The 14,155-nt window shown below is 37.3% G+C and overlaps 1 protein-coding gene across 1 annotated transcript in view; it reads right to left on the bottom strand.

The window, feature by feature from the left end:
• The window catches only part of LOC149744369 (dystrophin-like), a 255,473-nt gene that overhangs the window by 33,339 nt on the left and 207,979 nt on the right, over positions 1-14,155 (bottom strand). The window contains exons 7-8 of the mRNA XM_089904939.1: positions 9,767-9,955; positions 8,670-8,851 (exon numbers count right to left, since the gene is read on the bottom strand). Of these exons, the coding sequence (XP_089761065.1) occupies positions 8,670-8,851; positions 9,767-9,955 (371 nt within the window). The remainder of the gene's footprint in view (positions 1-8,669; positions 8,852-9,766; positions 9,956-14,155) is intronic.

Here is a 14,155-nt window from a genome sequence, read left to right as displayed (position 1 = left end):
ATATAGATACAGATGTAGATAGTATTATATACATATACACACACTATTACATATATAGTGTTTATATATATCACAATGACTATATATTGAATGTAATTTGATTACTGTTCATAGATATGTTGGTAGATAACACTTATAACTTACAAGTGTAAATATTCATAGATTTTAGTTATCAGTTTATCTGTATTCCCAGGCAATTTTTTTACTTTTGTGATAAGACAACGACTTAAGAATTCTAGCTGTCTTTGGTTATATCTCATAGGCCTAGAGAAACCTTAATTATCATTCCTCTCACCCTAACTCTATGCTTAGGCAGGGGTAATGGCTTCTGACTGGGTCTACCCATACCCTATCTTTCTTTCTGGGAGCAAGTTGAAAGGTGTGGACTAATCTATTTTTTGTCTGTTAGCAATTTACTACGCCTTCCTACTCCTAAGTAGTCATATGTTTGGAAACAATAGGTAATGCTCCAAATTGAAGCTAATCATCAACATGGCCATGATAGCAGAAACTGAACAGGTAGCAATGTAGTAAAGCATTAAATAAAACCTCACATTATATTTTTTAAATACTAGCAACATCCTATTGTTATAATCAGCTTTCGATTCCTCTAAAACAATCTATCAAAAGCCAGGTCCTCCACAGTTTGCATACTGGCTTATCTCATTTAGAATTTTATGCATGAAAACCCACAAAGTTAGTGAAAGTGGTAGGAGAAACTTACTATTATTTACAAACTCACAAGAAATTTCTGAATTTGCTTGGCTTAAAAAATCCTTTGTGTATGTGTATCTCAACAAATTGTCCAGACAAGTCAATGTGCTACAAGCAGTTCTGTATTAGTGTCTCATTTTAAAATCTCTATTATGTTTTAACAAAAGCTATGCCAGCTAAGAGGCTGCCCTTACCTTCTTGCTAATCATTCTAAAAGCTTAAATACAAACCGAAGTCCCCCAAACTTCCCTAAGGACAAACTATACTTTGATGTCAATCTTAGCTCAGTAATATTGCTATTTCAGGTTTTACATCCTCCAGCAGGATGGGGGTGAGGAAATTACACATATATGTGTGTGTACATGGTCATCCATGTATGTGTGTGTGTGTTGTCATCCATCACCTAATGGTAGATATCTCTTTAACAAGGGAATTTTTAAAAATTAACCTGTTTTTAAATGTTATAATAACAGATTAAAAACTTGGGATTTTAACTTTAGGCTGAATTCACCTTTTCTCAACTCAGTCTCAAGCTGCAATTAATTAACTGTTAGTATGAATAATTAATCCCATATTGTTAGTCCTATTGAAAAAAGAGAGTGAGGAACGATGGAGGTATTTAACCTCCAGAAGAGGATGGCAAAACAGAAGGCACGAAGGAAAAGAGGGTGGTGCCACTATGGGAAAGGCAGTAAAGGAGGAGGTTTCATTTTAAAGACTTTCAAATTTTATCTGAGGTTGCTCTGTTTAAGTTGCACAAACGAGTGCAAACAAAAGTTGCAACCTGAAGAATGATGGCATATGACCACAAGTAGGAGGCTCTATATCTTATGATTTATAATAATAAATGGGTGGCATAAACTAGTTGAGCCTTGGGCATGGGGGGGGAGACTTAATAGTTATAATATGGCTATTATAATTCTCACATCTAGGGTTAGTTGCAATCGTCAAAATGATCACAGCTGGGGGAAAAGTCAACATGCACAGACTACTATCTCCAGGTTTAGAACAACAATATTCGTGAAAATTCTATCTTATATATGCTTTATTTATTCTTTCAAAATACACGAGCTTAAAAATGTGTTCTTCGAACTCCAGTTGGTTTCAGGACCCAGTTTGGGGGAAAAAAAAAAGATGCTCAGAGTCTGAAAGCTCGTGACGCAAGCTGCTGAACGAGTACCGGGATCCGAGGGGACGTCCCCACACCTCAAGAGGCAGCGAGCAGGCAGCAGCTTCAGGGAGCTCTGCAGCCATGTGGATGAAAGGCTCTTGGTGCTGCAGCCAGGAGTGACTGCTCTGCCTCTGACGTGGGAGAGCCAACTTCAGGACACTGGTCCACAAGAGACCTCCCAGCTCCATGTAATATCAAACGGCGAAAACCTCCCAGAGATCTCCATCTCAACATCAACACCCAGCTTCACTCAACGACCAGCAAGCTACAGCGCTGGACACACTATGCCAAACAACTAGCAAAACAGGTACACAAGCCCACCCATTGGCAGAGAGGCTGCCTAAAATCATAATGAGGCCAAAGACACCCCAAAACACACCACCAGACGTGGAACTGCCCACCAGAAAGATTCAGCCTCATCCACCATAACACAGGCACTAGTCCCCTCCGCCAGGAAGCCTACACAACCCACTGAACCAACCTTAGCCACTGGGGACAGACACCAAAAATAACAGGAACTACGAGCCTGCAGCCTGCAAAAAGGAGACCCCAAACACAGTAAGATAAGCAAAATGAGAAGACAGAAAAACACACAGCAGATGAAGGAGCAAGATAAAAACCTACCAGACCTAACAAATGAAGAAGAAATAGGCAGTCTACCTGAAAAAGAATTCAGAATAATGATAGTAAAGATGATCCAAAATCTTGGAAATAGAGAAAATGCAAGAAACATTTAACAAGGACCTAGAAGAACTAAAGAGGAAACAAGCAAAGATGAACAACACAATAAATGAAATTTAAAATACTCTAGAAGGGATCACTAGAATAACTGAGGCAGAAGAATGGATAAGTGACCTGGAAGATAAAATAGTGGAAATAACTACTGCAGAGCAGAATAAAGAAAAAAGAATGAAAAGAACTGAGGACAGTCACACAGACCTCTGGGACAACATTAAATGCACCAACATTCGAATTATAGGGGTCCCAGAAGAAGAAGAGAAAAAGAAAGGGACTGAGAAAATATCTGAAGAGATTATAGTTGAAAACTTCCCTAATATGGGAAAGGAAATAATCAAGTCCAGGAAGCACAGAGAGTCCCATACAGGATAAATCCAAGGAGAAACATGCCAAGACACATATTAATCAAACTGTCAAAAATTAAATACAAAGAAAACATATTAAAAGCAGCAAGGGAAAAACAACAAATAACACACAAGGAAATCCCGATTAAGGTTAACAGCTAAGCTTTCAGCAGAAACTCTGCAAGCCAGAAGGGACTGGCAGGACATATTTAAAGTGATGAAGGAGAAAAACCTACAACCAAGATTACTCTACCCAGTAAGGATCTCATTCAGATTTGATGGAGAAATTAAAACCTTTACAGACAAGCAAAAGCTAAGAGACTTCAGCACCACCAAACCCACTTTACAACAAATGCTAAAGGAACTTCTATAGGCAAGAAACACAAGAGAAGGAAAACACCTACAATAACAAACCCAAAACAATTAAGAAAATGGGAATAGGAACGTACATATCCATACCTACGCTAAATGTAAATGGATTACATGCTCCCACCAAAAGACACAGACTGGCTGAATGGATATAAAAGCAAGACCCATATATATGCTGTCTACAAGAGACACACTTCAGACCCAGGGACACATAAAGACTGAAAGTGAGGGGATAGAAAAAGATATTCCATGCAAATAGAAACCAAAAGAAAGCTGGAGTAGCAATTCTCATATCAGACAAAATAGACTTTAAAATAAAGACTATTACAAGAGACAAAGAAGGACACTACATAATGATCAAGGGATCAATCCAACAAGAAGATATAACAATTGTAAATATTTATGCACAAAACACAGGAGCACCTCAATACATAAGGCAAATAGTAACAGTCACAAAAGGGGAAACAGGGGCTTCCCTGGTGGCGCAGTGGTTAAGAGTCCGCCTGCTGATGCAGGGGACATGGGTTCATACTCTGGTCCAGGAGGATCCCACATGCCGCGGAGCGGCTGGGCTCATGAGCCATGGCCGCTGAGCCTGCGCATCCGGAGCCTGTGCTCCGCAATGGGAGAGGGCACAGCACTGAGAGGCCCACGTACCACAAAAAAAAAATTAAAAAAAAAAGGGGGAAATCGACAGTAACACATTCATAGTACGGGACTTTAACACCCCACTTTCAACAATGGACAGATCATCCAGAATGAAAATAAATAAGGAAACGCAAGCTTTAAATGATAAATTAAATAAGATGGACTTAATTGATAGTTATAGGACATTCAATCCAAAAATCACAGAATACACATTTTTCTCAAGTGCTCATGGAACATTCTCCAGGATAGATCATATCTTGGGTCACAAATCAAGCCTTGGTAAATTTAAGAAAATTGAAATCGTATCAAGTATCTTTTCCGACCACAACTCTATGAGACTAGACATCAATTACAGGAAAAGATCTGTAAAAAATACAAACACATGGAGGCTGAACAATACACTACTTAATAACGAAGTGATCACTGAAGAAATCAAAGAAGAAATCAAAAAATACCTAGAAACAAACGATAATGGAGACACGACGACCCAAAACCTATGGGAAGCAGCAAAAGCAGTTCTAAGAAGGAAGTTTATGACAATACAATCCTACCTTAAGAAACAGGAAACATCTCGAATAAACAACCTAACTTTGCACCTAAAGCAATTAGAGAAAGAAGAACAAAACAACCCCAAAGTTAGCAGAAGGAAAGAAATCATAAAGATCAGATCAGAAATAAGTGAAAAAGAAATGAAGGAAACGATAGCAAAGATCAATAAAACTAAAAGCTGGTTCTTTGAGAAGATAAACAAAATTGATAAACAATTAGCCAGACTCATCAAGAAAAAAAGAGAAGACTCAAATCAATAGAATTAGAAATGAAAAAGGAGAAGTAACAAATGACACTGCAGAAATACAAAAGATCATGAGAGATTACTACAAGCAACTCTATGCCAATAAGATGGACAACCCGGAAGAAATGGACAAATTCTTAGAAATGCACAACCTGCCAAGACTGAATCAGGAAGAAATAGAAAATATGAACAGACCAATCAAAAGCAATGAAATTGAAACTGTGATTAAAAATCTTCCAACAAACAAAAGCCCAGGACCAGATGGCTTCACAGGAGAATTCTATCAAACATTTAGAGAAGAGCTAACACCTATCCTTCTCAAACTCTCCCAAAATATAGCAGAGGGAGGAACACTCCCAAACTCATTCTATGAGGCCACCATCACCCTGATACCAAAACCAGACAATGATGTCACAAAGAATGAAAACTACAGGCCAATATCACTGATGAACATAGATGCAAAAATCCTGAACAAAATACTAGCAAACAGAATCCAACAGCATATTAAAAGGATCATACACCATGATCAAGTGGGGTTTAGCCCATAAATGCAAGGATTCTTCAATATACGCAAATCAATCAACGTGATACGCCATAATAACAAATGGAAGGAGAAAAACCAGATGATCATCTCAATAGATGCAGAGAAAGCTTTTAACAAAATTCAACACCCATTTATGATAAAAACCCTGCAGAAAGTAGGCATACAGGGAACTTTCCTCAACATAATAAAGAACATATATGACAAACCCACAGCCAACATCATCCTCAATGGTGAAAAACTGAAAGCATTTCCACTAAGATCAGGAACAAGACAAGGTTGCCCACTCTCACCACTCTTATTCAACATAGTTTTGGAAGTTTTAGCCACAGCAATCACAGAAGAAAAGGAAATAAAAGGAATCCAAATTGGAAAAGAAGAAGTAAAGCTGTCACTGTTTGCACATGGCATGATACTATACACAGAGAATCCTAAAGATGCTACCAGAAAACTACTAGAGCTAATGAATGAATTTGGTAAAGTAGCAGGATACAAAATTAACGCACAGAAATCTCTGGCATTCCTATACACTAATGATGAAAAATCTGAAAATGAAATTAAGAAAACACTCCCATTTACCACTGCAACAAAAAGAATAAAGTATCTAGGAATAAACCTACCTAAGGATACAAAAGACCTGTATGCAGAAAATTATAAGACACTGATGAAAGAAATTAAAGTAGATACAAACAGATGGAGAGATATACCATGTTCTTGGATTGAAAGAATCGACATTGTGAAAATGACTCTACTACCCAAAGCAATCTACACATTCAATGCAATCCCTATCAAATTACCACTGGCATTTTTCACAGAACTAGAACAAAAAAGTTCACAATTTGTATGGAAGCACAAAAGACCCCGAATAGCCAAAGCAATCTTGAGAACGAAAAACTGAGCTGGAGGAATCAGGCTCCCTGACTTCAGACTATACTACAAAGCTACAGTAATCAAGACACTATGGTACTGGCACAAAAACAGAAAGATAGATCAATGGAACAGGATAGAAAGCCCAGAGATAAACCCACGCACACATGGTCACCTTATCTTTGATAAAGGAGGCAGCAATGTACAGTGGAGAAAGGACAGCCTCTTCAATAAGTGGTCCTGGGAAAACTGGACAGGTACATGTAAAAGAATGAGATTAGAACACTCCCTAGCACCATACACAAAAATAAGATCAAAATGGATTAAAGACCTAAATGTAAGGCCAGAAACTATCAAACTCTTAGAGGAAAACATAGGCAGAACACTCTATGAGATAAATCACAGCAAGATCCTTTTTGACCCACCTCCTAGAGAAATGGAAATAAAAACAAAAATAAACAAATGGCACCTAATGAAACTTCAAAGCTTTTGCACAGCAAAAGAAACCATAAACAAGACCAAAAGACAACCCTCAGAATGAGAGAAAATATTTGCAAACGAAGTAGTTGACAACAGATTAATCTCCAAAATTTACAAGTAGCTCTGCAGCTCAATAACAAAAAAACAAACAACCTAATCCAAAAATGGGCATAAGACCTAAATAGACATTTCTCCAAAGAAGATATACAGACTGCCAACAAACACATGAAAGAATGCTCAACATCATTAATCATTAGAGAAATGCAAATCAAAACTACAATGAGATATCATCTCACACCAGTCAGAATGGCCATCATCAAAAAATCTAGAAACAATAAATGCTGGAGAGGGTGTGAAGAAAAGGGAACCCTCTTGCACTGCTGGTGGGAATGTGAATTAGTATAGCCACTATGGAGAACAGGATGGAGGTTCCTTAAAAAACTACAAATAGAACTACCATATGACCCAGCAATCCCACTACTGGGCATATACCCTAAGAAAACCATAATTCAAAAAGTGTCATGTACCAAAATGTTCATTGCAGCTCTGTTTACAATAGCCAGGACATGGAAGCAACCTAAGTGCCCATCATCGGATGAATGGATAAAGAAGATGTGGCACATATATACAATGGAATATTACTGAGCCATAAGAAGAAACGAAATTGAGTTATTTTTAGTGAGGTGGATGGACTCGGAATCTGTCATACAGAGTGAAGTAAGTCAGAAAGAGAAAGACAAATACCGTATGCTAACACATATATATGGAATCTAAGAAAAAAAATGTCATGAAGAACCTAGGCGTAAGATGGGAATAAAGACACAGACCTACTAGAGAATGGACTTGAGGATGTGGGGAGGGGGAAGGGTAAGCTGTGACAAAGTGAGAGAGTGGCATGGACATATATACACTACAAAACGTAAGGTAGATAGCTAGTGGGAAGCAGCCGCATAGCACAGGGAGATCAGCTTGGTGCTTTGTGACCACCTAGAGGGGTGGGATAGGGAGGGTGGGAGGGAGGGAGATGCAAGAGGGAAGAGATATGGGAACATATGTATATGTATAACTGAGTTACTTTGTTATAAAGCAGAAACTAACACACCATTGTAACACAATTATACTCCAATAAAGATGTAAAAAAAAAATGTGTTTTTCCCCTCCCTATTGTCACACTATAATTTAGTACTGTAATAACAATCCTCCCAGCATATCTAATGAGTTTCTTTGGTGCTATTTTAAAGGTTTTAATCTTCATAAATAATAGCTTAGTAAACTTAAGGCTCTTGGACAATTTCTTTAGCTTAATGTATTCAAAACCACAGCTGGCACTTCATTTCTTTTCATTTAAAAATAAATCTATCTTGTCTCAATAGGCTCTACATGAATACACACACCTAACAATGTAAATCAAAGCACCTCATTCAAAATGATGAGATCTACTTGTTACCTTTATAAGAAATATGTCATTTTCAGAAATGTCTCAAAAATTCTTTTTTGATTAAGTCAATATATATTTTTAAGATAATTCACAATCATGCAAGTACTTGAAGAAGGATTTCCAAACACAGGAGAAACTTTTTTCAAGAGGATTTCCATAAACATATGAAAAATATTTTAAGAGCTTTTCCTTCAGAAGAGAAGTTTCCTGTCAACTGTACCTAATATGTGATTTTATGTGCATGATTTCCTGTGTAAACTTCACGTCTTCTATATTCACATTTTAATTTCTGGAGAAAACTTGGAAAATATTAACTATGAAAACAACTTTAGGAACTTTTAAAGTATAGTTCTGTAGATAGTGGTTCTTCTCTCCAATATCTCCACTTCAATTACAAAAGTGAAAACCAAAATATAACAGACATGAAAATCTAAACAAAATGCCCCCTGAGGAAGAGCTGCATACTTTAGGAAAGAACTGAGAATCCTAACTTAAACAAGAAACTGCATCAAAATAATAGTAAGATTCTAAAACTTGCTACTATTAGAAATTAAAAACAGACTTACTTGCTTTGTTTTTCCATGCTAGCTACCCTGAGGCATTCCCATCTTGAATTTAGGAGATTCATTTGTTCTTGAACTTCAGTTTCTTCGTCTTCTGATAACTTCCCTGTCCCAATCAGCTGACTTCCGAATTGGAGAACATTGCCAACCCGTCCCTGATGGGATGTCAAATCCATCATGTACCCCTGAGAAAGAAAGAAGTTGATAAGAGTTGACACTGTAGGGAAATCATTATGGTTTTGAATCTTTTTTTTCTTTTTTTTTGCTATTTTAAATTTGTAGCCTATTTAAATTTTATTCCCAGTAAAAGTATTTTAATTTTTAAGAAAACTTAATACTGTTTTTAATAAGAATTAAGGAAAATTACTAGCTTAGGTCAACTTCTGCAGAAGCAGACCCTGAGATCAGGACTTATGTGCTAGTGATTTATTAAGGAGGAGATCTCAGGAGAGATCTACAAGGGAGCCAAAGAAGCAGGAAACAGGACTGGGGAGGGGAGGAAGCCAAGTAAGTGTGTCATCTCAGGAAAAGTCTCCCACTGAGGGTAGTTCAGCCTGATACCCCACAGGTACTCTGGAGTGTAAGTTCTATCTCAGCATTGACCTTGACCCAAGAGAAGGGAGTTGGCCTTTCATATTCCTATATGAGTCTTTGGCAGAATCTAATCTCAGCATCTTCAAGTGTTATTCTCCAAAGGACAACTTCCAAAGCTGGCTACTGGAATGCCAAACACATGAACATTTATCTTGTTTCCTTCTCAAAATAAACACTAAATTATCAAAACACAAGGATCTTATAGAGTAATTGAGGAAAACAGAGAGACTTATCATAAGTCATATGCCTTGTTTCATTAATCAATGTTTTTTTTTAAAAAATATTTATTTATTTATTTGGCTGCACCAAGTCTTAGCTGTGGCTCGCAGGATCATTTTCAGTTGTGGCATGCAGGATCTTTAGTTGCAGCATGTGATCTCTTAGTTGCGGCATGCGATCCCTCAGTTGCAGCATGTGGGATCTAGTTCCCTGACTAGGGATCGAACCCGGGAGTCTTAGCCACTGGAGCACCAGGGAAATCCCCATTAATCGACGTTTTGCTTTACCTCATGAGTATGAAATTGTTCTTTCACTTCTTCTACATCATTAGAAATCTCTCCTTGTGCTTGCAATGTGTCCTCAGCTGAAAGAAGCCATGAGAGTACTTCTTCTAAAGCTGTCTGGTAACTGTCCAGGTTTACTTCAGTCTCCATCAATGAACTGCCAAATGACTTGTCTTCAGGAGCTTCCAAACGCTGAACAATAAAACAAATTGGGTGTTATACAATTAGTATCTTGGCAGGCTGTTCCAGTACATTAAATGATAAATCAAATGAAATATTTAAAACGCTAGAAATGTCCACTTGCATTACCAGAGACATGAACAGCAGAAACATACAATAACGAGCCTGCATTTTAACATCCTCACAAATATACACACAAATTCTCAAATGGCAGTTGGAATCCACTTCAAATTAATATTTTATTAAAGCTCTTCTAGATTACTATAAAGAGTGAATTAGTACATCATCTCTTCATGTTGTATTTTAAATGCCATGGATTTTCATCCATAGGTAAATTTTTTTAGTTCATATTTTCAATCCTTTACATATACATTATTGGTATTATATTTACATAACTTTTGCAATAACATTAAAGGAAACATCTCTTCCCAAGATCCCCTAATAAAATATTTCTAAAAATTCACAGACAAGTTATCAGTATGAAAATAAGTGGGGGAAAGGTAAATTTAAAAAGAAATAACCTCATTCACACATCTTAAATTTCTAACAGTATAACGACTTCTGTGAGTTTAAGCCTTTATTTCCAAAAGGCCATGGTTTAAATAACATTATCTTAGGCAAAGCAAAATATGAAGTATTTGCTACCAGATTTATTTAGCAGGATGTTAACTGAGATTCCCAACAGTTGTCTTGTAATTTCTCCTTGGATCCTAAAGCTGAGATCAATGGTAACAAAGTGTTCATAATTCTAAAGAGAAGATCCAGGCCACCTACGAAGGAATTGCTAAGAAGGGACCACAACACTGTCCCACCACCCTTAATCCACTGCCTAGCTCAAAGGTGTGTAAGAGGAAACAAGGAGACTGGAGAAATCTGGTGAGAAAGGATTCCCCTGGAGTGTGATGCACATCCATACCTTCCACCACCTCAAGCCAAGTAATGGAGACCTCAAGAGAATCACCTGTAGAGCTGACGGTAGCTTCTAGGATGGAATATTGACCTCTAAACCTGTCTGTGTATTTGCAGAGATTCAGGAGCTATGGTACCAGTACTACCAAGTGATGGGAGAGAGCTCTTGGGGTAAGCTATGTGTCTGCTGCTTTAACCTGAAGGCAATTATCAACAGCAAAAATTTGAACAAATAAAGAAAATATGCATACATTTTTCTTTAGGCCAACTGCACTCATGGCAGGTTGCTGGGCTTTAGAAATCCTGAGAAGGCCCACACTCAAGAGGGTTTCCTGCTGAGGTAAGGGACACAGGCAAATAGTTGAAGTAGTCAGAGCAAAAATATTGGAGAAATATTTGGAGAGAAATCTTCTGAACACCCTATAAAGAGAGCAAGCAAACACTGGGCCCTAACAAACAGGATGCAAAGGAAACAAACGGCATTGTAAAACAATGGGGCGGGGGGGGGGTGTAGGGGGGTGTGGGGGGGCTGTGGGGGGGCAGGGTTCATGACCTTGCCTAGAGAAAAATTCATCCTTTTGATGGTTCTTCCCTGCCATGCCTGCCTTGAATTTCCAGTCCCCAGCAATTCCGGGCCTTATCCCACTGAGCTGCTAGCACCAACTTAACTGTGCTCTTCTGATAAATGCTCCAATTTTGAAACTTTAATATGATAAATTTCTCTATTAAGTCCTTTAGGATGAAAAAGCATAGTGGCAGTCTTTGGTGTAATATTTTCATCAAATGATGCACTCTTAATCTATTTCTAGAGAACTGGCAGAAATAATATCATCCTGTTAAGTCAAAATCACCCAACTCCAGTATCTCAAACAGAGCATAAATGCCCCAAGAGGGCTAGTCGCACTGGCCCTTCCCAAGGTCAAGGCAAGTTCTGAAGGGCTGAGGGGTTAGAACAAGTTTCATGGTGTATCCCTTCTCTCTAACCCTAAATACTATAAATAATAAGTATAAAAGTCATCATTAAGAGGAAAAAAGTCACAAAAACGTAGCCTGGGGGATGTGTGTAGACAGAACCAGCTTCATTGTTGGGCAACCTGAGCAGTTTTACAGTGCCCAAGACTCAGAACGACCCCTTGCTTGTTTTATCTGCTTTTTGACATTGCCGTCTTAAAATTCTTAATAATTTTATCTTTGAACTTGGATTTTGTAAGTGAAGTCCAATGGGGTGATGAAGTATGCATATGAGCAGAGGAGATAACTACAATAGGTGTGTTTGTCCCATTTGCATATAGTGTTTCTGATGTCCCATGAGCCTAGATTTCTTGTGGACCCATGACATGTGGGAGTTGAGCAGACTCAAAGTGAGCGGAAGGTAACTATGACTGAATGAGAGGGGCACTGACACCCCCAGGAAGTCATGCTTTCAGTTTCAATGGAAACTTGCTTCCAATGCAGAAAGAAGGCAATCCTAAGAAAACATGAACAATCAAAGAACCCTATCATATCCTTTCTTACTCTTATTTCTTTCCTGTATTAGCCAACCATTTATACTGAAACTGACGACAGAGAAAGAAGGGGAAAGATAGGGCAAAATGGTTCCTTTCCTTTCACTCCTTCCTTAACTCATCAGTAAGCTGAAGGCACAGGACATGGGTAGAACTTACACCTATCAAGAAGTGAAATAAAAACAGCTTAGTTGTACAATGTTTCCATGTTAAGAATGAAATACATATGCATGCACAAGCTCTGTAATACAAATTGTGCGATGCTGGTGATTCTGCTTGAGTTAAACGATCTTATATTTGCATTTACAACTGCAGTTGCACAATATAACAATGGGCAGTAAAACTCACGCTAATACTTTAAAATTTTAATTTTATTTATTCAGTATGATGTCAAATAGCAAATAAACACGATGGCAAGTTGAGAGAAAGACCATAGAATAAAGTAAACAGCTTTATATTTTAGTAATTTTAACAGCACTTTCCTTCCTGCAGTTTTGAACAAGGAGCTCCGTATTTCATTTTTCACTGGGCTGTACAAATTGCTAGCCAGCCCTGTATGTAGGTGGAAAAAAAGTACAGTCCACTCCTGGATATTTTGCCTTCCCTGGGTTATGGGTGAGAAGAGATGGGACATTTATTATGTACAATAAAAAGTGGTTATAAAACCCAGGGGCTTTGGAGGCAAACAATCAGTGTTTGAATCTTGTCACCCTGGTAAAGTTACTTAGCCCCATCATTAGCCTTAGCTTCCTCCTATGTAAAATGAGAACAATAACACTTTCCTAAGATTGCCGTAAGAATTAAAGGAGAGTATATAAAGTGTTTGGCAGAATACCTGATCTTGTGCAAGAACCCAATACAGTAGGCGATAGCTATTAATTATTATTCGATTCTTCTACACATAAGAACCATTTTGAAACACAACCTGCTCCAAGGTTACCTTCTTAAGTCACTGTCCAGACTTCAAGGGCCAGATAATTCCTATAGAAAAAATGACCCAGGAAACTTCTAAGAGCAAGCATCAATTAAATCAAACCTTTCTGAACCTGAACCTCAATCTAGTTCCTATTTAAAAGTTCTAAAAATTATTAACAATCTTGAGTTCAAATAATCTTTTGCAAATGATAAATTGTAAACAACACTATTACTCAAGTAACACAATACTACATTTTACTACTGTACAATTTGGATTAAAAAAGTAAACAGCTCATGGCTTACTGATATTTACAGAGGCTTGAATTTTCAGAGAAAATTTTAGAAGGCAAATCTTTATACTTTAGGACATGCTGTCTAGCACTCATAAATTCTGAATCTAAAAGTTTTGTCTGAGGATGTTCATAAAACAAAAACTTTTCAAAGACAGCTATATTAAAGGTAAATTGAAACATGAATAAGCTATGTAAAATTACATAAGTAACTCAATTAATCATTATTTATATCCATAAATCAGCTCTACATATATACATGATTATGGTCAGCTAGACTTTGAGTAATTTTTTCTCTGTCTAGACCACTGTTTTTCAAATTTGTAAGTCATGATCCATCAGTGATTCATGAAATCATTTTAGTGGGTCATGACCAGGAATATTCTATTTAAAATTAAATAGAATAAAAATACCAGTCTGTGTAATTTATATTAAGGACTAGATTATTTAGTGAATTTTTGTTTCAGATATGTATATATATATATATATGTGTGTGTCTATGTATAAATGTATATGTATATATGTTCCGGATCAAGATGGAAAAAAAATTTATAGCTCATGTAACAAAACTGGAAATGGTTCTAGAAGTTCAG

This window comes from Delphinapterus leucas, chromosome X (genome assembly GCF_059928025.1).
Source record: "Delphinapterus leucas isolate spDelLeu-1000000601 "Yukka" chromosome X, BTC_Dleu_Yukka2, whole genome shotgun sequence".
NCBI classification, from domain to species: domain Eukaryota; kingdom Metazoa; phylum Chordata; class Mammalia; order Artiodactyla; family Monodontidae; genus Delphinapterus; species Delphinapterus leucas.
This window is presented reverse-complemented; position numbering and strand designations above follow the sequence as displayed.